The sequence below is a fragment of the Xenopus laevis genome, chromosome 5S (genome assembly GCF_017654675.1).
Source record: "Xenopus laevis strain J_2021 chromosome 5S, Xenopus_laevis_v10.1, whole genome shotgun sequence".
Taxonomy (NCBI): Eukaryota; Metazoa; Chordata; class Amphibia; order Anura; family Pipidae; genus Xenopus; species Xenopus laevis.
In genome coordinates, this window is record NC_054380.1 from 12,243,558 (window position 1) to 12,269,930 (window position 26,373).

At 41.5% G+C, this 26,373-nt stretch overlaps 1 protein-coding gene and 1 long non-coding RNA gene across 2 annotated transcripts; one reads left to right on the forward strand and one right to left on the reverse strand.

Moving 5' to 3' along the window:
- Positions 1-378: 378 nt before the first annotated feature.
- On the forward strand, positions 379-2,533 carry lefty.S (left-right determination factor S homeolog; the record flags this gene model as incomplete). Its single annotated transcript, NM_001088574.1, is given in 3 exon segments — positions 379-625; positions 947-1,186; positions 1,540-2,533. Coding segments are annotated over 3 exon segments (827 nt in total), but the record flags the coding sequence as incomplete, so codon positions are not given.
- A 6,237-nt stretch (positions 2,534-8,770) lies between these two features.
- Positions 8,771-26,372, reverse strand: LOC108717691. The gene is made up of 3 exons (XR_001935888.2): positions 26,240-26,372; positions 12,316-12,437; positions 8,771-9,241 (listed from the first exon to the last, which is right to left on the reverse strand). It is a non-coding gene; the product is annotated as an uncharacterized LOC108717691 (long non-coding RNA).
- Position 26,373: the final 1 nt, after the last annotated feature.

The window sequence follows — 26,373 nt, forward strand, 5'->3', positions numbered from 1 at the left end:
AACTCTATTCATGGCTATACACATAAGCCGGCCTCTGTCTGTCTATGTACAGTATCTATCATCTTCCTTTATCACAATGTCTATATCTATTTACATATCTATCTATTGTCTATCATCTATCATCTGTCTGTACTAATCACAGATCTACCTTTATCACTCTGTCTATATTGGTCTATATATCAATCTACCTTTCTTTATGACTATCTATCTATCTATCTATCTATCTATCTATCTATCTATCTATCATCTATCTGTCTGTCTATCATCTATCAGTGTATATACTGCATCTCTATATTTCCATCTGTCCAGTAATACGTGATCATAGAGATACGTGATCCATAATAATAATAAAGAGTTTGCTGATCTTTATTTTTTCATCAGATATTTCCGGGGAGATTCTGTACTCAGACTCCAGCAAGCAGTCCCTGGTTTTTGGAATGGAGTCCCGTATCCCAGAGAACAGTGAGGTTACCATGGCTGAACTCAAGCTCTTCAAGAAACCCCCTAAAATCATGAACGTTCCAGAAAGGAGATTCCACCGACCTGTCAACAATGCCAGAGTTAGTGTGTATTATGTGGAGATATTGAAAGATGGCACCAACAGAACCTCCCTGGTGGACTCTAGGTAGGTCATCCAACCCACCAACTGTCACATGCTCATTACTCTGCAAATCCACTCTGTTTCCAGTCAGTGATACTCTGTATTTTCCTGTAATTATAGCCAGATCAGATGAAAGTTATAAAAGGAGTAAAAATAGAGAGGCTTATGTGTACATTTATACAAAATTAATTAATTCTGTCCTTATCATTTTGCAGATAGAATGTCTAAATATATAAATTTCAGTATTGCTCTCAGTATCTGGACCTAACAAAATGTTGATTGTTATGCTGACACTGTGATTCTCTGGACGATTAAAGAACTTGTGTCCCTCCTTATTATTTCCAGGCTTGTGCCAATCATGGAGTCGGGCTGGAGGAGCTTTGACGTGACCCAGGCTGTGCATTACTGGATGAGAAGTGGTGGACAGTCATCAATGCACTTAGAGATCCACGTGGATGGGGAGCGACATGGAAGTCATGCATCTGAGATGGCAAAGATGGTTCGTTTCACCACCCAGAGCCCATCAGACAACTCTCTGGGAAAACCAGAGCTTGTCCTGTTTACTCTCAACCTCAATGAGCAGGGGTAAGTTCCTTCTTAGTTACTACCTTTTTGCCTTGAACTCTCATTGATTTGACATGAGCTGAGGTGTCCAGACTGTTGTCATCCACTCTTGTTGAACAGCACCCCCCAGTGGAGATGCTTAAACAAAGTAGTATCCTGTGCTAAGGGAAACACCATGGCATATGTATAAATAGAAATAAACAGAGAATGCTTTGTACACACAATATCAGATAAAAGCACTTCTAAACTGATAGTGAAGTTCTATTATTTATAATTGAATGAAATATGCAAATAGATAAGACTCTCTTTGCAGAATAACTTTAATACCAATATAAAATGTAATTGTTCTAAACCAATTTTTTTTCTACTTACAGGACCCGTGGAGACTGCTCAGCATCAGGTGCCAAGAAAGACAACATCTGCTGCAGAGAGGAATATTTCATTAACTTTCGGGAACTTACCTGGACACAGTACTGGATTATTGAGCCAGCAGGATACAACGCTTTTCGGTGCACTGGAAGTTGCAAGCAACCAAAGTACCCCTTGTCTCATTATCACTATGGACAGAGAACATGCGCCGTGGTGGAAAGCGCCCCACTACCCGTAATGTACCTGGTCAAAAAGGGAGACTACACGGAAATCGAAGTGGCGGAGTTCCCTAATATGATTGTCGAAAAATGCGGTTGCACAATGGACAATATCGCTATCATATGACAGATGGCAGCACTAAGTTCATGCAGATCCGGTGTGTGTAGTACTTGCAAATGTGCTCTTAGTAACCAGGCATGTGTTCAGTGCTGGCAGGGGCCCATTTCGTAAAGTAGGACTGAGCGCCTTTTGGCCTCTACAGCTTTTAAAAGGATGCTGTGAGTTGTACTTTAACAGCAGGGTTGCAGTTTGGGCAAACTGATGTAATGTGCACCCTGCTGTCACCATCTTGCCCTACTGACAGGTGTTAGTTACTACTGTAGGTGCTGCCTCAAAGGGATGTGGAGGGCCCAGTGCAGCTGCCCCTGCACTTACCCTGAAGACAGCCCTGTTAGCAACGGAACCGTAAGAATATGGTTTTACCTAGACCAAATCTTACTACTCCTTCTGGGAGTTTGTAAAAGCAGCGACAATTTCCGATCTCAGTAATGTCTGTGGCAGAATGATAGAAGCATTTAGAGAAGCACTTACCTGTAAATAGACTAATATAGATATTTATCTCTCGTTGACTCAGCCACACTGCGGCATGGAGATGGCTCATAAAATATAAATTTGACAGAGGTATTTCTATTGGAAGATCATTTCAGCATATTTTTTAAATTCTATAAATATATATATAACGGAAACTTTAATCAAACAATAAAGTTTGTGATGAAAATATTCAGCTTGTGTCTTGTGTGTGTTAAACTGTGAGACGTATACGCAGGTTCTCCTCTTGAATTTCAAAGTATTAAATATATCATTGTGTGCACAGAACACTTCTCATATACATGATATAATTAATAGACAAGTGCGGAAGCTGCCATATTGTTCCCTTAGACAAGTACTCTATGGGGCAAATTTACTAATGGGCAAAGTGACTAACATTGGCGAAAACTCACCAGCGTGACTTAATTTCGGTACTTTGCCGATTTACTAACGGGCGCAGGCGTAACTTCACTAGCGAAGGAGATGACGCTGGTGCTCATTCGCACTCCATCACCAGGCGCAGTTGCACTCTGGCAAAGGAACATAACTGCGCAAGATGCGGATTTTACTGAACGTCTTGCGCCAGACTTGCCTTCGCCACCTCAGACCAGGCGAAGTGCAATAGAGTAGATAGGAGTTCCTCAAAATTTAGTTGAAAATTTTTCTAAGTCCCAAAAATGCTAGCGTCTTTTCCTTTTTTCAGGGTGTATGCTGCAAAAGAATGTACAAATTTCAACATTCAACTTAAACTTCCCGCCTTATGCAAATTAGCCAACGCTAGCGCAACTTCGCTCTGCTTGCTGAATTAACACTAGTGCAACTTCGCCAGCATTTGGTGCCCTGGACGCAACTTCGCATGTTAGTGAATTACGTTGTCTGAGGGAATTTTTGCCTGACGAAGTGATGCGCTGCCTGCGAAGCTGACGCCGGCGAATTTTCGGTGCTTAGTAAATTTGCCCCTATGAGTGTACAATATATTGTGTATCCTTCTCTGTATATTTATATATAGGTTTGGGAGCTGCCATGTTGTTTCCATTAAACAGTACAGTTTCAGACTATAAAATATTGTGTGCCCAGCAGGCCTGGACTGGCATTCTGTAGGCGCTGCTGTAAGTTGCCATAGACAGTAACTGTTTATTGGGTTGGCCGGGGCTGTCTGGGCCTCTGTGTACTTGAAATGCCAGTGCCTATCATGAATCTCAGTCCAGACCTGGTGTCCAGAACATTTCTTCTCTGCCATATTGTTTACCTTAGACTGTCCACTATGAGATTATAACATACCTGTATTGTGTGCCCTTGTTTCCCTTACACAGTATAATAAGAGGGTATAGATTATCGTGTATCCATTTCATTGCTTCTCTGTATATTTGTATTTATACATATGAGTGGGATCTGCCATATTGTACCCATACCCATTAAAGTATAATCAGAATGTGTTTTGGGAGTGCCCTAAATTACAATGCTTCTTGACTTCAATACTCACCTTTATGGACTCTTCCCTGGGCCTGCCTAGCATCCGGACTCCAGAATTCTGTTTATTGGGCCACATTGGAGACATAAGCCTCCCCTCCAGTGACAGATTATGCCTGCATCAACTTCTACACTACGCCAAAAAAGCAATACTCCTGACATGGAAAGCCATGGAACCACCTACCCTAGGCTTTTGGATTAAACGAATAGATGACATTCTCCCAAGGCAGAAACTTACATTCTTGGCTCGTGGGTGTCCAGCAAAATTTGAAAATGTTTGGTTGGCTGATCCACAAACCAGTATTACAAACTAGGAATAGAGATATTTGTTCATCACAGTGGACTATTGGCATCTGAGAAGTTGCGCTTGGAATACCCAACATTTCCTTTGTCTTTTCTACACTTCTTTCTTCCCTCCAACTTTCTATCTTATTATAATTTAAAAAGGTAATAAAGAAAACCTTACAATAAAAAAGTATGATCAGAATGACAACTCACATTCAAATAAATTACAACAGTTACCCTACAATAATAGGGTATTCTGAGCACTTTGCTTTTTTCTGCATTCTTTATTTTTTAGATTTCATGATATTAGCAGTTTTTACACTGAAAAAAAAAACTGTGTGTGCCACTAGCCTAATACCATTATGGTGTATCCTAAATTCCTCCTGTTTCAATTTAATGTTTAATGGTCCGTTGTATTGTGACAGGAGAGATAGCACAGGGCAGGGAAGCATCAGGAGACACTTCCTGCTTCAGTAAATTAAGCTTTTGGTGTTCTTTCTGGCCCGTGTCTGGGCTAAACAGCAGGGGATGCTCACACCTTCCTCGTATGTGTAGTGCAAATACCGCTAATATCAAATTAGTAAATAGCAAACGTGCTCAGAAGAACATATACATAGGGTAGTTGTTACAATTAAATAGGTCTTTAAATCTGGGCTGTTGTTTACTAATTATCACTGTCCAATCAAATGTCCCCTGTGTAGCCTGGCAGTTATTAAAGGGGAATAGTCATGCCCAATTGCATTTGATGGTTGTACAGTGGATGGTGAAGAATAATGATGGGCTCAGTTTCTTTAGTAAAATATGAACATATAACATGTTATCATCACTCTCCAAGTGGATTCCTTATGGATTCAGGGAATTTTATCAGATCTAAAATAATAATAATTGTTAGCCTCATATTCCTCTAAATATGGTCCGCAGGGTCCTATCAGAAAGGAATATTTATTAGTATTTGTGCTACTGTGACAACTTTACAGCTCAGCTAATCCCTGGGTAAACACGGCTATTCAACTGAGGGAGCAGCACGTGTAAACTCTCTGCTCTCTATGGGGCAAATTCACTAAAGCGCGAAGCGGCTAACGTTAGCATAAATTCGCGTAACGTCATTTTGTTACTTCGTCGATTTACTAACGGGCGAAGTTGCGCTATGGCGAATGGGACGTAACTACGCTAATTCACTAACTTGCGCATTTTACTGAACGTTACCTCTTGCGCCAGACTTGCCTTCGACCACCTCAGACCAGGCTCCCAAAAAACGCTGGCGTCTTTTCCTTTTTTAAGGGTGATAGGCTGAAAAAGATTGTACATTTTTTTGGGGGTACCCTCTTTCCCCCCCTACATTTCCTAACATATGGCACCTAAACTATACAGTGGGCACATGTATAGGGCAATATATACTTTATTTTATGAAGCTTTCCCAGGCTTGTGTAGTGTAATGTATTTGGTGATACATATACGTTCATTGTACTTTAACTTGGCGCCATATGCAAATTGGGCATTGCTAGCGTAACTTCGCTTTCCTTTACGAATTAATGCTAGCGCAACTTCGCTACCGTTCGCCTCCCTGAGTGCAACTTCGGATTTTAGTGAATTGGCAGCGCCCTGGCGAAACCTCGTCTGGGGAAGTGTGGCGAAGCCTGCGCTAGCGCAACTCCGCAGGTTAGTGAATTTGCCCCTATGTCTCTACTCTCATTGCCAGAGTAAATATCCATTCCACATCCCAGCCCTGGGACTCTAGACTCATTCACCTCTGTGGACTAGGTCAGCTGTGTAATGTACCTATCCTAATATACAGATTTAACCAAATAGAGTTTTAAAGGAATGACAATATAATGTGCTGTTGCCCTCCGCTAGTAAAATTGGTATGTTTGCTATAGAAATACAACTATAGTTTATATAAACAGGTGTAGCCATGGGGGCAGTCATTCTACACAGTAGATAACACATAAGTTCTGCGGAATCCTATTGTATACAACAGAGCTTAACCGTTATCTGCTGTGTAACCTGTGCTTTTTCTCCTTTTTCAACTCTGAATGGCTGCCCCCATGGCTACACAGCAGCTTGTTTATATAAACTATAGTAGTACTTATCTCAGGGATCCCCAACCTTTTGAACCCGTGAGCAACATTCAGAAGTAAAAGGAGTTGGAGAGCAACACTAGCATGAAAAATGTTCTTGGGGTGCCAAATAAAGGCTGTGATTGGCCATTTAGTAGCCCCTATGTGCATTGTCAACCTACATTGAGGCTCTGTTTGGCAGTACACCTGGTTTTTATACAAACAAAACTTGCCTCCAAGCCTGGAATTCAAAAATAAGCTCTTGCTTTGAGGCCACTGGGAGCAACATCCAAGGGGTTGGAGAGCAACATGTTGCTCACGAGCTACTGGTTGGGGATCACTGACTTATCTGTTATCTACTGTGTATCCTGTGCTTGAATGGCTGCCCCCATGGCTACACAGCAGCTTGTTTATATATACTATTGTAGAGTTTCTGAAGCAAAAACACCAGTTGTACCAGTGCAACACAACAGTGCATTATAGTTTAATTACTTTAAAACACTTATTTGTTGGTGCAACTGTTCCTTTAAATACCATATGCAGTAATTACACTGATCACAAACTGGAATAAAAATACTAAAAAAAATATTGGAGTAAAAACTCTTGCTTTGTATTTACTCACTGAGTGCTACCTTCTCTGTGTCAGAATATCTTAAGAACCAGTGGTCCAGCACAGCATGTAAAGCCCTCCCCATCATTGCCTCACATCTCACTAGTGACCCTTCCAGTGCCTCAGAACTCCATAATAACCCTCCAGTGCTTCACATCACCCTAATGCTGCTTCCAGTGCCTCCCATTTCCCTACTACCACCTCCAGAGTCTTATGTCTTGCCCCCTTCAGTGCCTCACATCTTTCTAGTACCTCATCCAAGTGCCACATTCACCGTACTATCACCTCCAGTGCTTCACATCTTACTGGCACCCCTCCAGTGTCTCACAACTCCCTAGTACTACCTCCAGTACCTGGCATCTCCCTATTATATCCTCTGATTCCTCACATTTACCCATTACCATGTCCAGTACCTGACATCTTCCTAGTACCCCCTCCAATGCTTCACCTATCTCTAGTGCTTCCCTCTGTGCCTGACATCTCCCTAGTGCCACCTCCAGTGCCTGACATCTCCCCAGTACCACCTCCAGTGCCTGACATCTCCCTAGTGCCACCTCCAGTGCCTGACATCTCCCTAGTGCCACCTCCAGTGCCTGACATCTCCCTAGTGCCACCTCCAGTGCCTGACATCTCCCTAGTACCACTTCCAGTGCCTGACATCTCCCTAGTACCACCTCCAGCGCCTGACATCTCCCTAGTACCACCTCCAGTGCCTGACATCTCCCTAGTACCACCTCCAGTGCCTGACATCTCCCTAGTGCCACCTCCAGTGCCTGACGTCTCCCTAGTACCACCTCCAGTGCCTGACATCTCCCTAGTACCACCTCCAGTGCCTGACATCTCCCTAGTGCCACCTCCAGTGCCTGACATCTCCCTAGTACCACCTCCAGCACCTGACATCTCCCTAGAACCACCTCCAGTGCCTGACATCTCCCTAGTGCCACCTCCAGTGCCTGGCATCTCCCTAGTGCCACCTCCAGTGCCTGACATCTCCCTAGTACCACTTCCAGCGCCTGACATCTCCCTAGTACCATCTCCAGTGCCTGACGTCTCCCTAGTACCACCTCCAGTGCCTGACATCTCCCTAGTGCCCCATCTAAAGCCTCACATCTCCCTACTGCTCCGTTTAATGCCCCACATCTTTCAAGTACCCCCTGCAGTGCCCTACATCTACCTACTTCATATGTCCCTCACATATCCCCTGTACCCTTTCCAGTGCCTCTCATCTCCCTACTGCCCCCTTCACTGCCTCACTGTTCTCCCTGCTAGAACTAACCTGTAGCCCATCTTTCCATTGGCCACATAGCTAAAACCAGCAGCTAATTAAAGCATCAACATAACCACAAGACAAATATCAAATATAAACTAAACATTGAAATGCAACTTAATGTAAAACCTGCAAAACAATATCCCCATTTCCCCCTCCTACCCTCTCCCATTCCTAATTATTGCATGAATCAGCATTCTACATTATAAAGTTTGGTTGACACATGCCCATCTGCATTGGTGGTAATGGATCACCCAGCCAGACTTGAATACTTGCTGGCCGGCTGGATGCAGTTGTGTAACTACACTGTGGAGCATATACTTATATATACTTATTACACCACTGACTGCATGAATTGGCCTTGTTGAGATTAATTACAGTGGCATCTCTCAGGATACTAATGATTCTCCACTCCATCCAGTGGCACAATGTAGGAATTACTGCTTAATGATCCACTTGTGGACAATCTATAAAATAGGCAGTAGTTGCTGTGCATAATAGGTTATTAATAGGAAAAGGGGGTTTTCTATTTTCCTATGTATAGAAGTGGGTTAAATGCTGGCTATCCCACTTGATCCATCTCATTATACAGTCTTCTATTTTTTAAGAAAGTTTAATATCTGCTTTCCTGTTACACACCTCCTGCTGAACTGCTGATCAGTCCCAAAATGTGGCCCCTGCCTGCTTATTCCTTGCTTAACTGCACAATGAAATTCAGATTAAGAAGAAGGGTAACTCATTCCCAGATTGTATACAAAAATTGGGAGTCCACCTCTGATTTAAACTTAGTTAAGCCCAAGGGACTCGCCCCAGTTCACAGGCGATATATACATCAAGATTCCTTTTATCCAAAGATAGCTGTCCCAAGGCTTTCTTTTCCATAAAAAATTTCTTTATTTAAATTAGCATTAAAAGTTCAATAACAAACAGACCCCCCAGGCCCACCTTATGCGTTTCCCAACCCCAAAAAAGGTCAGTTTTTCTAGTGTGGACAGAGATTCTCTCGATGGTTCCCTTGCTGGCTCTTCCCCTATTTCTTCACAGAGTAACAGAAGTGAAAAAGCAAAGGATGTCTTTGTGGAGGAACAACATTTTTTAAAGAAAAGCCATACAGGGGCCGGACAATGGACACAGAAAATGCGAACAGGGAACTGTGGAAACGGCATCCGGAAGAACTTTCCAGGGAACAGGAGGACAAGAATCGATACGTCCTACGAAAGAAAAAACCAAAGAAAAAATATTGAACTTATCATCAAGGGATTTGACACCACTAGAAGCGCAAGTGTTAAACAAAGGACTTTCTTTTTCACCAGATAGAAATTTTACGATATTTGACACAATAGTGGATGTGAATAATTTTGTGCGTAGAGTTGTACTTAAAAAATATTTCTTACAATTAGGACAAGAAATTAACCCAGTAATAGCGGGGGAGAATAGTGACCGACAGGGTGAAGTTATAGATAGGAATTTTAAAAACAAAAGCACCTTTTATCCAATACAAATGCGGGGCCCTTTAGTAGAGCAATTCCAGAGAAAAGTAGAGGAGGGCTTATGGGAACTTAATGAAAAAGTTAATAAACAAGAAAGCAGATTAACTAATTTAAGTAAGAAAGAGAAACAGGCACTGAGAGATTTAAAAAAAGATCAGAGCATAATTATCAAAGACGCGGATAAAGGAGGTATGGTGGTAATACAGGATACTATGGTGTATGAAGCGGAGGCACTTAGGCAACTCAGTGATCAGGATGCATATATCAGACTAAAAGGTAATCCGACAAGACAATTTCAGGCAATATTGGAAGGACTTGTACAAAAAGGTGTAGAAGGGAAAGTAATAGATATGGTATTGCGGGATTATTTGGTCCCACAATCAATAACTATTCCCACTTTCTATCACCTCCCCAAGGTACATAAGAAGGAGAGACCACCTTTGGGGAGACCAATAATCTCTGGTATTGGCTCCCTAAACGAACATCTTTCAGAGTGGGTGGATGCGTATATCCAGCCAATGGTTGTTCGACTTGAGAGTTATACCAGGGATACCACACATGTACTGCAAAGTTTAAGAGATACCGGATGGGCAGAAAACAATGCATGGGGAACACTTGATGTGGTTTCCTTATATTCCTCGATACCACATGATAAAGGGATTCAAGCGATCCGGTATCACTTAAACAAATACAGTGATTACTCAGACGAACTCATACAGTTTCTGTTAGAAGCTGTTGGGTTCCTTTTGAAACACAATTATTTCACCTTTGATGCAAGTTTCTACCTGCAAAAGAGAGGGACAGCGATGGGAGCGAAATTCGCTCCCTCTTTTGCCAATTTATATATGGGGTGGTGGGAGGAAACCCATATTAGTGTGAAACAAAAGGAACATCTAAAGCTGTACATGCGCTATATAGACGATCTTCTGTGTATATGGCAAGGAACTGAGGAAGAATTTGATAATTTTGTGAAGGATATCAATAGGAATGACTTAAACCTCGGTTTTACTAGTCAATTTAGCCCAAATCAAATAGAATTTTTGGATGTGATGTTAACAGCAGAGAATCAGGCAATAAACACGAGTATTTTTCGTAAACCTTGTAGTGGCAACACTCTTTTGCATGCCTCTTCCTGTCACCCAAAAAAATTAATAGAAGGAATACCGGTGGGACAGTTTCTGAGGCTTCGAAGAAACTGCTCCACGGGTAAGGACTTTGGGAATCAGGCACGGGACATGCAGCAGAGATTTGCGGAGAGAGGTTACAAACATAAAACTATACAGAAAGCTTTACGGAGGGCAAAAGGGAGCGTTAGAGAGGACTTGCTAAGGACCAAAACGAAACAGAACAAGAGCTCTAACTGGTCAGATAAAGTAGTACTTACTACTCGGTATAGTAAACAATTTTTTGAAATATCCAGGATTGTTAAAAAATTTTTGCCTATCCTTTATGGGGATGAGCACTTTTTTAGAGTGTTGAATCCAGGGATTAATGTGATTCCTAAGCGAGCCCACACTCTGAAAGATATGCTATCACCCAGTCACTTTAAAAAGAGAGGCCAGGAACGAAATTTGGGGCCACTTACATCAATTGGGAACTATAGATGTGGAAGTCAGAGATGCATAACGTGTGGACATATGAAAGTATCAAAAAAATTTAAATCAACAGTGACAGGGAGGGAGTTTGACATTAAAGGCTATATCAATTGTAACACCACTTATGTGATATACTTAATTACGTGCCTTAAATGCCAAATACAGTATGTAGGCTGCACGACTAGGAAATTGAAGGAAAGAGCAAGGGAACATTTGGGCCAGATAAAAAATCCGCGAATGACCGAAAAGAGCAATGTCACTAGGCACTTTAATATATGCAATGGAAACTCCTTGGAATTTTTTAGTATTCAGGGGATAGAGAGAGTTAGACTGGGAGAAAGAGGAGGAGATCAGTTGAGCCTCTTAGAGAGGAGAGAAGTATTTTGGATATTCCATCTGGGCACACGTTTGCCCTTAGGGCTTAATCATGAATTTGATGTTACCTGTTATACGTGAAAGGGTTAACATTGTTATGGGGCTATCTAGATTATAAAATAAAAAAAAAGAGAGCTATTGACGGTTTATGAATAACAAATGCAAAAGAAGTGAGTGCAATTGATTTTTGGTTACTACAATGTTTTGTTGTGAGATAAATTATGATGTATATTTAACAATTGAATTCAGAAACAGTGATATATGAAAAGGAATGCAAATACTCCATATAGGCATGTTTGATGAGCAATTAACATAATAGGGTTAATCCCTCAAAGAATTTGACTGGTTTTAAGAAAAGTGGGAGGGACTAACAGGGTATAAATCCCGCAGAGGCTATGCTGTTTACAGATACACCTATGACTAAGCGCCGGAGGGTGCGAAACGCATAAGGTGGGCCTGGGGGGTCTGTTTGTTATTGAACTTTTAATGCTAATTTAAATAAAGAAATTTTTTATGGAAAAGAAAGCCTTGGGACAGCTATCTTTGGATAAAAGGAATCTTAACTCATTCCCAGACACACAATGGAATGTTTCGGAAGTGTTACACTAATAAAGGGATGGTCTCCCTGTCTCCTATGAATGGCAAGATAAGATGTTTTATCTGTGTATAAATATATATATGTATATACTAACATTTATTTCAGACACATGAATATCCCCACTACACACAACCATAACCCTTTCATTTGCACACATTCTACCTTTTAGGTTTCCCCAGTCTGCTGCTCACATTACTGCTCCTAAATAAGCTAAGGTAAGTACTTACAGGATAGAAGATGGATCTAGTCTTCCCTCCTCAAGGGCTTTTCAATCAATTGGATGGAAGAATGGATGGGCCCTTCTGGTGCATATTAATCTCATCCGCTGAGCAAGGTTTTTGCACAAAACCTATGAAATTAAAAAAGAATCAATGAGTCTATAGGTGGTAAATCAGAGGTATAAGATCTAGTTTCAGCCTTTGTTCTTTCTCTGATGTTAAGTGACCAATATGTATCTAATCTAGCTTGGAACCTGCATATTTTATAACAGGCAAAGTCCAGTATTACTGTAAACATTGCATTCTGGGTAGGCTTTCTTCTTGGGTTTTCCTGTAGTTAAGTAGCTACCGGGTTGGATATGTGGGCAGGACACAAAGGGTACAAGGAATCTAGGGGTGGCGTGCCACCTGCAAACCACATTTTCACTGGAATGGGTACTCTACTTGCAAGTAGAGTTCCCATCATTTTTGGGAAAAGTGTCCTTTCTGAAATCCCCCACGTGTCTGCACCCTGGCTGACGCAATGTAGGCAAAAATGAAAGCAACTGTCAGTGTTGGGGCTGATTTCTGTCCTGCGATTTTCCACAAGCCGAGATCAGCCCTGTGTGGTATTAGCCAAAGATTGGATTTGCATTGCGCATGCCTTGACTCAGCCTGCAGCATTGTGCCTATATGACCAAAGAACCCCTCGGTGACTTCTAGTATCCTTTTCATTTACAGTAGGGGGTATATTATGCCTTATAATATATGAGTGATACTCAGAGTTCCCTGTACAACTCAGCCTACAGCCTTGTGCCTTTATATGGTCACAGAACAACCCCTCAGTGACTTCTAATATCCTTATCATTTACAGTAGGGGGTACATTATCCCTTATAATACATGAGTGATACTCAGAGTTCCCTGTATAACTCAGCCTGCAGTCTTGTGCCTTTATATGGTCACAGAACCCCTCAGTGGCTTCTACTATCCTTATATTTTACATATATTACTTATATATTTCCCTTTAACTGTGCTAATAAGAACATTCTGTGCAGTGTTTAGTCAAGGATTGGGAATGTACCCTCAGCCAACTGGTTGTGTATTACAAGAGTACAGATTCCAAACCACTGTTTGGTCTTCCTATCCCTATCTACTGTGTCCTTTTGATCTCTGGGCTGACTATTTGTGTATTAGGACTGGGAAGAGCATGTTAACTGCAACCCAGACACATCCATATGTCTGCCTCCATAGATCCAGCTCTGTCCTTTCCACCCCCACTTGGATATATAATGACACCACCATCTTCCCCAGGAGATATCACACAGGAGCAGCCGTTGATTCAGAAGCCATGTCAGAAGGGGGGGGGGGGTACTGTTTATTTAGCAGATAATTGAGATGTCCCATTATCAAATAACTCAGATCCTAATCAAGTCTAGACCGGAAATAGGAAAAAACAGTTAAAATGTACCACTGTCACCAATCCCTTAGTAATGACTGTATTTTGCTTAATTGCAATGAGGGTATTTTGTTACCCAAGCAATTTCTATTTCTAGATTGGCTGGTGGGCAGTAAAACATGTAAAATGGCCCTCCTTCCTATTCATTCCAATGCAAATCAAATTGAGAGCACTCACGGGCCAAGTTATTTCCTTATACTTTTGAGATATTAATGGCTCAGTGGAGAGTCTTTCCTGCTGCAAATCACTCAGTCGTGCTGTTTGTGAAAATTGCTTCCAATTTTCAAATACTGACAGCACCAATCGTAGATTTCTTTTCTTAAAATGCCTTTATTGAGACATGGGTTCAGACCCAAATACACTTGGCCGTTGGACTTGCACCAGGCTCAAAGAGTTGGGAGGTCACGGGGGCTGACTGAGAAACCTGTTTGTGAAAATTGCTTCCTCATGCTGGAATTAGCCAGTGAAAAGCAATTAAAATCTGTATGTTGTGTTTGTTGTACCAGGAAAAACTGTTAGGTTATGGGACTCACAAGTTCACCAGAAGTCCCAAAGAGAATGACCACCAATGAAATGTCTGGGTTGTATTTTCAGGCTTCTTCAAACCCAAAGGGACCTCAACTTTGGAGTTTATAATGACCCTTTAAACTTTTTTTTACCTGTGAGCAACATTAAAAGAGTTGAGGAGAAACATATGTATTTTGGTGGTGCAAAATAAGGGCTGTGAAGGGCCATTTGGTAGCCCCTATGTGAACTGAGAGTCTACAGGGGTTTTGCAATACACCTGGTTTTAATGCACCCGAAACTTGCCCCCAAACCAGGAATTAAAAAATAAGCACCTGCTTTTAGGCCACTGGGAGCAACAGCCAATGGGTTAAATAGCAACATGAGTCTCATGAGCCACTGGTTGGGGATCACTGCTTTAAACACTAGGGTGTGATACTAATATTTTAGCTCTAGTAATTAAATGCACAGAAAGTTTGTAGGGGAAACAAGGAACAGCATGTTCATTAACATTGAAGTAAAATATCTGGAGAGATTTCTGGAGATGTTGCCCATCAGACATTTGTTTTTGTTTTCTAACTTATAGATGGCTGTTTAACCCTTTAAGTGCCACAGAACGTAGAATCTACGTTCTGTGGAAAAGTATCTTGAAATGCCACAGAACGTAGATTCTACGTTCTGCAGCATAAGCGTGCGGGGAGCTCAGGAGCGGCTTTAAATGCTGCTCGCTCCTTCCCCGCTCGCTCACAACCCCCTAGGCAACGAGCGGAGCGGGTGGGAAAGGGGCTCCTGAGGCGCGATCGTCCAGGGGCCCCCAAAAACGCAACAGACGCACGTGGCTGCGCGCTGCTGCTGCTGCCTGCACTTCCGGGTCCCTCCAGCGACGCCCACGCATCGGATCAACGGATCTGGCGACTCCCTCCTGCTTCTCCACTCCTCCTGCCATCATGGACACAGATCTGCAGCTACACACCCCAGGTTAGTGTAACACACACACAAAATACACTTACACACACTTTATACACTAATACATGCTTAGATTTACACTTACACACACTCACATACATTTTTTGGGGGATCAGGGGGGTCACACACACTTGGGGGGGGTACATACACTTGCACACACAAACACATGCACATAACATGCAATTTACCAATTGTACACATGCGCACACACATACACTGTTGTGTAGCTTTTTTTTTTTTTTTTCATATTGCATTGTTGTGTTTTTGGCTCAAAAAAATGTTTTATTGCCTTTGCGAATAGCGTATTCGCTAACCGTACTGTGCAATACCTTTTGTATGTTATTTCGGTGATTATTTTGAAATTTTAGGGATTTTGGTGCATTGTTAGCCATTTTATTGCATTTTCAGCGCTGCATAACTGTTGCTTGCTTTATTCTGTCCGTAAAACCTATTTTGCCAAGCTATAATATTCAAACTGTAATTCTGATGTCTGATTACACTAGTCTGAAAAAAAAAGCATAGATTTTTGTGGTTTTATTGGATTTTAGTAATTTTATTTGAATTTCACACTTTCTGTATTATTTTGTTATGTCTTGTAAATTTTATCTACTATATATCCAATTGGGCGTCTCTGTGCGCCACATAGTTTGGTAAATCTGTGAATATTGGGCATGAAAGTGTTCAGTAGACACCTGTCGTTCATATTTAGGATGGTTTATGCGGATACTTTACGAAATGTGGGACATATAATGGGGTAAAATTCAAGCTTCGTGACGATTTTCAGAAATTTGATAAAAACCGTTACGTTCAGCAGTACTTTGCAGTTTGGCAGTTTGCAGTAGAAACACATATTTACCCATATTGGATTCGTCAGAATGTGTACTTTCTGAAAATATATGGTTTTCTGGGGTCTCTGTACTGTTAGGGGGGTCTAATGTCGCATAATACACACACCAGGTGCTTATATTGCAGCAGCCAGCGCGTCAGCTGTGAAAATGTATATACACTATTGTCATTTGGGGGTCTCTGTGCGCCACATAGTTTGGTATATCTATGCATATTGGGCATCAAAGTGTTCAGTAGACCCCTGGCGTTCATATTTAGGATGTTTTATGCTGATACGTTACGAAATGTGGGGCATATAATGGGGTAAAATTCAAGCTTTGTGACGATTTTCAGAAATTTGATAAAAACCGTTACTTTCAGCATTGCTTTGCAGTTTGGCAGTTTGCAGTAGGAACACATATTTACCCATATTGGATTCGTCAGAATGTGTACTTTCTGAAAATGTATGGTTTTCTGGGGTCTCTGTACTGTTAGGGGGGTCTAATGTCGCATAATACACACACCAGGTGCTCATATTGCAGCAGCCAGCGCGTCAGCCGTGAAAATGTATATACACTATTGTCATTTGGGGGTCTCTGTGCGCCACATAGTTTGGTATATCTATGCATATTGGGCATCAAAGTGTTCAGTAGACCCCTGGCGTTCATATTTAGGATGTTTTATGCTGATACGTTACGAAATGTGGGGCATATAATGGGGTAAAATTCAAGCTTTGTGACGATTTTCAGAAATTTGATAAAAAACGCTACTTTCAGCATTGCTTTGCAGTTTGGCAGTTTGCAGTAGGAACACATATTTACCCATATTGGATTCGTCAGAATGTGTACTTTCTGAAAATATATGGTTTTCTGGGGTCTCTGTACTGTTAGGGGGGTCTAATGTCGCATAATACACACACCAGGTGCTCATATTGCAGCAGCCAGCGCGTCAGCTGTGAAAATGTATATACACTATTGTCATTTGGGGGTCTCTGTGCGCCACATAGTTTGGTATATCTATGCATATTGGGCATCAAAGTGTTCAGTAGACCCCTGGCGTTCATATTTAGGATGTTTTATGCTGATACGTTACGAAATGTGGGGCATATAATGGGGTAAAATTCAAGCTTTGTGACGATTTTCAGAAATTTGATAAAAACCGTTACTTTCAGCATTGCTTTGCAGTTTGGCAGTTTGCAGTAGGAACACATATTTACCCATATTGGATTCGTCAGAATGTGTACTTTCTGAAAATATATGGTTTTCTGGGGTCTCTGTACTGTTAGGGGGGTCTAATGTCGCATAATACACACACCAGGTGCTCATATTGCAGCAGCCAGCGCGTCAGCCGTGAAAATGTATTTACACTATTGTCATTTGGGGGTCTCTGTGCGCCACATAGTTTGGTATATCTATGCATATTGGGCATCAAAGTGTTCAGTAGACCCTTGGCGTTCATATTTAGGATGTTTTATGCTGGTACGTTACGAAATGTGGGGCATATAATGGGGTAAAATTCAAGCTTTGTGACGATTTTCAGAAATTTGATAAAAACCGTTACTTTCAGCATTGCTTTGCAGTTTGGCAGTTTGCAGTAGGAACACATATTTACCCATATTGGATTCATCAGAATGTGTACTTTCTGAAAATATATGGTTTTCTGGGGTCTCTGTACTGTTAGGGGGGTCTAATGTCGCATAATACACACACCAGGTGCTCATATTGCAGCAGCCAGCGCGTCAGCCGTGAAAATGTATATACACTATTGTCATTTGGGGGTCTCTGTGCGCCACATAGTTTGGTATATCTATGCATATTGGGCATCAAAGTGTTCAGTAGACCCCTGGCGTTCATATTTAGGATGTTTTATGCTGATACGTTACGAAATGTGGGGCATATAATGGGGTAAAATTCAAGCTTTGTGACGATTTTCAGAAATTTGATAAAAACCATTACTTTCAGCATTGCTTTGCAGTTTGGCAGTTTGCAGTAGGAACACATATTTACCCATATTGGATTTGTCAGAATGTGTACTTTCTGAAAATATATGGTTTTCTGGGGTCTCTGTACTGTTAGGGGGGGTCTAATGTCGCATATTACACACACCAGGTGCTTATATTGCAGCAGCCAGTGCGCGTCAGCTGTGAAAATGTATATACACTATTGTCATTTGGGGGTCTCTGTGCGCCACATAGTTTGGTATATCTATGCATATTGGGCATCAAAGTGTTCAGTAGACCCCTGGCGTTCATATTCAGGATGTTTTATGCTTATAAGTTACGAAATGTGGGGCATATAATGGGGTAAAATTCAAGCTTTGTGACGATTTTCAGAAATTTGATAAAAACCGTTATGTTCAGCATTGCTTTGCAGTTTGGCAGTTTGCAGTAGAAACACTTATTTACCCATATTGGATTCGTCAGAATGTGTACTTTCTGAAAATATATGGTTTTCTGGGGTCTCTGTACTGTTAGGTGGTCTAATGTCGCATAATACACACACCGGGTGGTTATATTGCAGCAGCCAGCGCGTCAGCCGTGAAAATGTCTATACATATTGTCATTTGGGGGTCTCTGTGCGCCACATAGTTTGGTATATCTATGCACATTGGGCATCAAACTGTTTAGTAGACCCATATGTTTATATTTAGGATGCTTTATGCTGGTAATGATACATGGACAATACGATGCTGGAAAGTTGAAGCTTTGAGGCAATTTCCAGATATTTCACCAAAACCGCCAAATTTGGCAAAGCTTTGCGACTCAGTAGTTTGGAGCAGAAAGCCATGGGTACCCATTTTAGATTCTGTAGAATGTGTACTTTCCAAAAATATATGGGGTTGGGGGGTAAAGATATATTTCTGTGTTTTTACCCCACAAAAATGCAGTCAATGTGTTGATTTTTCATTAGCTGAAGTTACCCACAGGACAATTTGTATGTGCTAACTTCATTTTGGGGCCTCTAAATGCCATATACTTTGGTAAACTTATGAACAATGGCCACCAAAATGTTCAGAGGAACCCTGGCAATCATATTTAGGGTGCTTTTTCTTAGTACGTAATGACACATGGGTGATATGGTGCTGGGAAGTTGAAGCTTTGAGGCAATTTTCAGATATTTCACCAAAACCGACAACTTTGGGAAAGCCTTGCAACTCAGTAGTTTGGAGCAATAAGGCATGGGTACCCATTTTAGATTCTGTAGAATGTGTCCTTTCCAAAAATGTATGGGTTTGGGGGGTAACCATATATTTCTGTGTTTTTACCCCACAAAAATGCAGTCAATGTGTTGATCTTTCATTAGCTGAAGTTACCCACAGGACTATTTGTATGCACTAACTTCATTTTGGGGCCTCTAAATGCCAGATACTTTGGTAAACCTATGAACAATGGCCACCAAACTGTTCGGAGGAACCCTGGCAATCATATTTAGGGTGCTTTTTCTTGGTGCATAACGATACATGGGTGATATGGTGCTGAGAAGTTGAAGCTTTGAGACAATTTTCAGATATTTCACCAAAACCGACAATTGTGGGAAAGCCTTGCGACTCAGTAGTTTGGAGCAGAAAGGCATGGGTACCCATTTTAGATTCTGTAGAATGTGTACTTTCCAAAAATATATGGGTTTTGGGGGGTAAACATATATTTCTGTGTTTTTACCCCACAAAAATGCAGTCAATGTGTTGATTTTTCATTAGCTGAAGTTACCCATGGGACTGTTTGTATGCGCTAACTTCATTTTGGGGCCTCTAAATGCCAGATACTTTGGTAAACTTATGAACAATGGCCGCCAAAATGTTCAGAGGAACCCTGGCAATCATATTTAGGTTGCTTTTTCTTAGTACGTAATGACAAATGGGTGATATGGTGCTGGGAAGTTGAAGCTTTGAGGCAATTTTCAGATATTTCACCAAAACCGACAACTTTGGGAAAGCCTTGCGACTCAGTAGTTTGGAGCAATAAGGCATGGGTACCCATTTTAGATTCTGTAGAATGTGTCCTTTCCAAAAATGTATGGGTTTGGGGGGTAACCATATATTTCTGTGTTTTTACCCCACAAAAATGCAGTCAATGTGTTGATCTTTCATTAGCTGAAGTTACCCACAGGACTATTTGTATGCACTAACTTCATTTTGGGGCCTCTAAATGCCAGATACTTTGGTAAACCTATGAACAATGGCCACCAAACTGTTCGGAGGAACCCTGGCAATCATATTTAGGGTGCTTTTTCTTGGTGCATAACGATACATGGGTGATATGGTGCTGAGAAGTTGAAGCTTTGAGACAATTTTCAGATATTTCACCAAAACCGACAATTGTGGGAAAGCCTTGCGACTCAGTAGTTTGGAGCAGAAAGGCATGGGTACCCATTTTAGATTCTGTAGCATGTGTACTTTCCAAAAATATATGGGTTTTGGGGGGTAAACATATATTTCTGTGTTTTTACCCCACAAAAATGCAGTCAATGTGTTGATTTTTCATTAGCTGAAGTTACCCATGGGACTGTTTGTATGCGCTAACTTCATTTTGGGGCCTCTAAATGCCAGATACTTTGGTAAACTTATGAACAATGGCCACCAAAATGTTCAGAGGAACCCTGGCAATCATATTTAGGGTGCTTTTTCTTAGTACGTAATGACACATGGGTGATATGGTGCTGGGAAGTTGAAGCTTTGAGGCAATTTTCAGATATTTCACCAAAACCGACAACTTTGGGAAAGCCTTGCGACTCAGTAGTTTGGAGCAGAAAGGCATGGGTACCCATTTTAGATTCAGTAGAATGTGTACTTTCCAAAAATATGTGGGTTTGGGGGGTAAACATATATTTCTGTGTTTTTACCCCACAAAAATGCAGTCAATGTGTTGATTTTTCATTAGATGAAGTTACCCACAGGACTATTTGTATGCGCTAACTTCATTTTGAGGCCTCTAAATGCCAGATACTTTGGTAAACCTATGAACAATGGCCACCAAACTGTTTGGAGGAACGCTGGCAATCATATTTAGGGTGCTTTTTCTTGGTGCGTAACGATACATGGGTGATATGGTGCTGGGAAGTTGAAGCTTTGAGGCAATTTTCAGATATTTCACCAAAACCGACAATTGTGGGAAAGCCTTGCGACTCAGTAGTTTGGAGCAGAAAGGCATGGGTACCCATTTTAGATTCGGTAGAATGTGTACTTTCCAAAAATATATGGGTTTTGGGGGGTAAACATATATTTCTGTGTTTTTACCCCACAAAAATGCAGTCAATGTGTTGATCTTTCATTAGCTGAAGTTACCCACGGGACTGTTTGTATGCGCTAACTTCATTTTGGGGCCTCTAAATGCCAGATACTTTGCTAAACTTATGAACAATGACCACCAAAATGTTCAGAGGAACCCTGGCAATCATATTTAGGGTGCTTTTTCTTAGTATGTAATGATACATGGGCGATATGGTGCTGGGAAGTTGAAGGTTTGAGGCAATTTTCAGATATTTCACCAAAACCGACAATTCTGGGAAAGCCTTGCGACTCAGTAGTTTGGAGCAGAAAGGCATGGGTACCCATTTTAGATTCAGTAGAATGTGTACTTTCCAAAAATATATGGGTTTGGGGGGTAAACATATATTTCTGTGTTTTTACCCCACAAAAAATGCAGTCAATGTGTTGATTTCTCAGTAGCTGAAGTAAAGTCCTGAACAATTTGGATGTGCTAACTTCATATTGGTGTCTCTAAATGCCAGATACTTTGGTAAACCTATGCATAATGGGTATCAAACTGTTCAGTGGACCCCTGGCAATCATATTTCAGGTGCTTTTTCTTGGTACCTAATATAGTTTGGGATATGCGGAGCAGCAAAATAAAACCTTTGAAATGATTTTTCAGAATTTTGAATTTTTTGTTGAAAAACCGCTATATTCAGACAAGGTTTTATGTTTGGTAGTTGGGAGTAGAGAGACATAGTTACCCATTTTGTAATCGGCAGAATGTGTACTTTTCAAAAATGTATGGTTTTCTGGGGTAAACCTACAGTTTCAGGATTTTTTGCCTTGGAATCTAAAGCATGCCGTTTTCTGCCTTAGTGCTTTCAAAATTCGGTAATATACTGCCGGGAGTTTTTGCTGTACAGAAATCCGAAATCTCCCTAAAACTATACATATCTGGTATTGGCACGTTCGAGAGACATAAGGCTTTCCAAATCAGTTGGATTTTCATCCGTAAAATTAAATATTTTTCTGGTATAAATTGATATACGATGAAAAATGGTAATTTTTCATTTTTTTTTGGTATTTAGCACTATAAATTTTTTTGCACAGGTGGAAATACATGAAAACTCAGGCAGATTTAGAAAGCTCAGTTTCTACCGAAAAAAACAATGTATAGTTTTCCTAGGTAAACTATAAGTTTCCCCTCAGAAAATGCCCCTAAAGTGAGAGAGCACAAAATGTTTCAAAAACGGCTGGCATTTCGCGTAACCAAAATGTGAAATTCTGCTGGCACTTAAAGGGTTAAATCTAATTTGATTTTGATTTGTGTCATATATTCTTCTACACTATACTCTACTAACACACGGTCTCAGCACATTTTTGTCACCTATTCTTGAAGAAAAATACAGGATTTTCAATATTTCTGCCTTATTAATATCACTGACATCAAGCAACATTTTTACCTGTAAAACACTGGCCAGGAGGTGACCCAATTACAGCTGATACATAAGTTTAAGACTCTAATGCTCCTCAGTTAGTTTTCCAGCTGCCCCCAGTCATGTGACTTGTGCTCTGATAAACTTCAGTCACTCTTTACTGCTGTACTGCAAGTTGGAGTGATATCACCCCCTTCCTTCTCCCCCCAGCAGCCTAGCAACAGAACAATGGGAAGGTAACCAGCTCCCTAACACAAGATAGTAGCTGCCTGGTAGATCTAAAAACAGCACTCAATAGTAAAATCCAGGCCACGATGAGACACATTCAGTTACATTGAGTAGGAGAAACAACAGCCTACCAAAAAGCAATTCCATCCTAAAGTGCTGGCTCTTTCTGAAAGAACATGACCAGGCAAAATGACCTGAGATGCACCTACACACCAATATTACAACTAAAAAATACACTTGCTGGTTCAGGAATTAATTTTTATATTTTAGCGTGAATTATTTGCAGTGTAAACAGTGTAATTTAGAAATAAAAACTACATCATAAAAATCATGACAGAATCCCTTTAAGAGGTAAGTCACCTTCACTTAACTTTTAGTATGTTATTGAATAACCAGCCAGTTAGCAACTTCTCTGTTGGTCTTCTTTTTAATTGTTTTTTTAATTATTTGCCTTTTTTTTCTGATTCTTTTAGCTTTCAAATGGGCCAAAAGACCACTGCTCCGGTTGACTACAATTATAATGTTCTTTTATATTTACATATTTTTCTATTCAGGTTCTCCTCTATGTATATTCCAGTCTCTCATTCAAACCACTGCTTGGTTGCTAGGGTAATTTGGACCCTAGCAACTAGATAGCTGCTGAAATCCCAAACTAGAGAGCTGCTGAAAAAAACAAAATCGTTCAGAAATGATAAATTGTACAAAATGAAGACCAATTTCAAATGGCCCCAGAATATCACTTTCTAGATCATATCTTAAAGGTGAACTTACCACTTAATGAATGCCAGCAAAAATCCTTGAAGCAGTCATAAATAACAATGAAAACGAACAACAAGAAACAATTTTCCATTCCAGTAGCAGCTAGAGAGTTGGGGCTGCTTTCCTTCGTGAAAGATTCGGCTGAATATATAACCGAATCCTAATTTGTATATGCAAATTAGGGATGGGAAAACATATTTTACTTCCAGTCCTAGGACTGCAATCACTTACAAGTACTCACACTTACACACTCACACTTAGACTGGAACTACACAATGCGTCTTCACAGGCCAGGATTTGCGGAAAGACCGCATAGGCCCGGGCCTATGGCGGCATGCCACCCAGCCGCAGGGTTAATCACCTCAATCCCAGAGCACTAAGCGATAGGCGCCTCCACTAATAAATGCATGCGCGCCATCTTGCGGGAGGGATGGGGCGCCGGAGGACGCCGGCCTACGGGCGCCCTCTGGGGAAATCTGATCATCAGATCAGCGATGAGAGGAATCTGATGCAATAAAAAATAAGTAATAGAAATGTTGGATCTTATCGCTGCAAGAGGCACGACTGTTGGATGAAGATGCAACGAGCAGCGTTCGCATCCGACAGTCGTGTGGGATGCACGCAGCGACAAGGTCCGACTTTTTTATTACCTTATTTTCGTTGCATCCGTCTCGTCGCATCAGTTTCCTCTCATCGAGTCAGATCTGATGAAGACGCAATGTGTAGTTCCAGCCTTAACTAAACAAACATCTCCCAGCAGGCCACTGGGTTAAATAAATGCTGGCAGTTGTAGTTCTAGTGTGGAAGAGGATGGCAGGTACCAGGTTCCCAGATCCAGATGGGCTGGAGAAAGAAATTGAGGGAATTATAGTGCTTTATAGCTGGTTTGTAGCATGAGGGATGTAGAGTGGGGTGTTGGGAGTTGTGGTTCAGCAGGACACTGGTATAGAGGGCCGCCATCAGAAATCGCAGGGCCCCATACGAAAAAATTTGCTGGGCCCCCCAGGGCTGCGCCCACCACAAGCCCCACCAACAGGTCCGCCCTCCCCACCCCACAGGTCCACCACACACTAAAAAACAAAACAAAAACATTGGTGGCTATGGTTCCCACATGTTAATGAACAAATATTGCTGGTCAGGGCCCCCCCCATTGAAAAAAACATTTGTGGTCAGGGCCGACCATTAAAAAAACATTTGTGGTCAGGGCCCCCCCATTAAAAAATATTGATGGCTAGGACCCCACATGGGAAAAAAATTGGTGGCCAGGTCCCCCCCCCCCACGTTATAAGAAAATTGGTGGCCAGGGCCCCCCTTATACATCCATGTAAAAAAACTTGCCCCCCCAGAAATTTAAAAAAAATGTGGTTCCCAGGGACCCACCACACAACAGGGACCACAAAGGGTTACCTTTAGGGGGGCCTTGCCATGTTGCACTTCATTAGTGTGGCCCACCTGCTGTAAGTGAGCTGCCAACTACAGAGGGGAGGAGGGGAGCAAAGGTGGCTGCATCTTCTTCCAGTGACAACATTTTCTTCCCTTATTGGTCACAGAATTTCAAGTCCCGGTAAAGCTGCATGGTGATTGTATGAGCTGGAGGGAGAAGTTCAAACCTCAGCTATCCAATCCCTGAGCAGCTCACCCGGGACTTAAACTCAGTGACCAATAAGGGGAAGTAATGGACAGAAGATACCTCCCCTTGTGCTCCCACCCTGCCCTCCCAAAGTCAGCAGCTCTCACAAAGCAGGGGGCCCAGCTAATCAAGAAAGTGCGGCGTGACCAGGCCCCCCTACAACTCTCCCCCCCCTGGTGGCTGCCCTGTATAACTGTACATAGGGTTGCCACCTGTTCGGTTTTGACTCAAACACTTTGGTTTTTATAAGGCCTGTTTGGGGCTCAAATTTCTGTTTGGTTTTCAGCCTTATGAAACCCGAACAATAATCTGGCCACTACATGAAAACCATTTAAATACTAAGATACTCACCTCAACATGGCTTAGTTACTATCAAGTGCACTTAATTTCTTATTATTACAGATACCAAAAAAAAGGCAAATCAATCAAAAATAAGATTTTTTTTCAAAATTAGCATTTCTGTAATTCAGAGCTTTCTGGATAATTAGTCTCTGCATAATAGAACTCCTACGTGTTATTAAAGGTTTGGGCTTACTCATCAAGCAGAATAAAGCTAGAGATATGGTTGCCACATGTGTGGTTTTGAACTGGGCGTTAACACTTTAAAACATTGCGAAAACTAGATAGATATCAAACCAGTTGCATTTAAGTGATGCAATAGCCTCACCCTGGTGTCATAACTCCACAGACATCATCGAGCCCACCTCTGATGTCATCATGCCTGCTATTACATCACTGCCCCACCCCCACTGCTATCTGGCCCGCCCCCGTATCAGGGTTTAGCCATCAGCGACCCTAGATGTACAACTAGACCTGGAAGCTGTAGTTAGAAGGTAGAAGGATAAACATGTATCCCGAGTGACTATGGGCAGTGGGAGAGCAGAGGGTTTGAAATGCTGAAGAGAAAATAACAGTAATGGAAAAATGCACAGACAATGGAAGGCTGAGAAGAAACTTACAACGACACAGGATAACACACAACTCCCCACACTCTGCTGCACATAAGAATTTCAGAGATTGTTGTGTAAAGACAAAATGTCAGGATTGGCCCGGACTCAACATCACGTGATTTATGCCCTCCCAGAGATCCGCG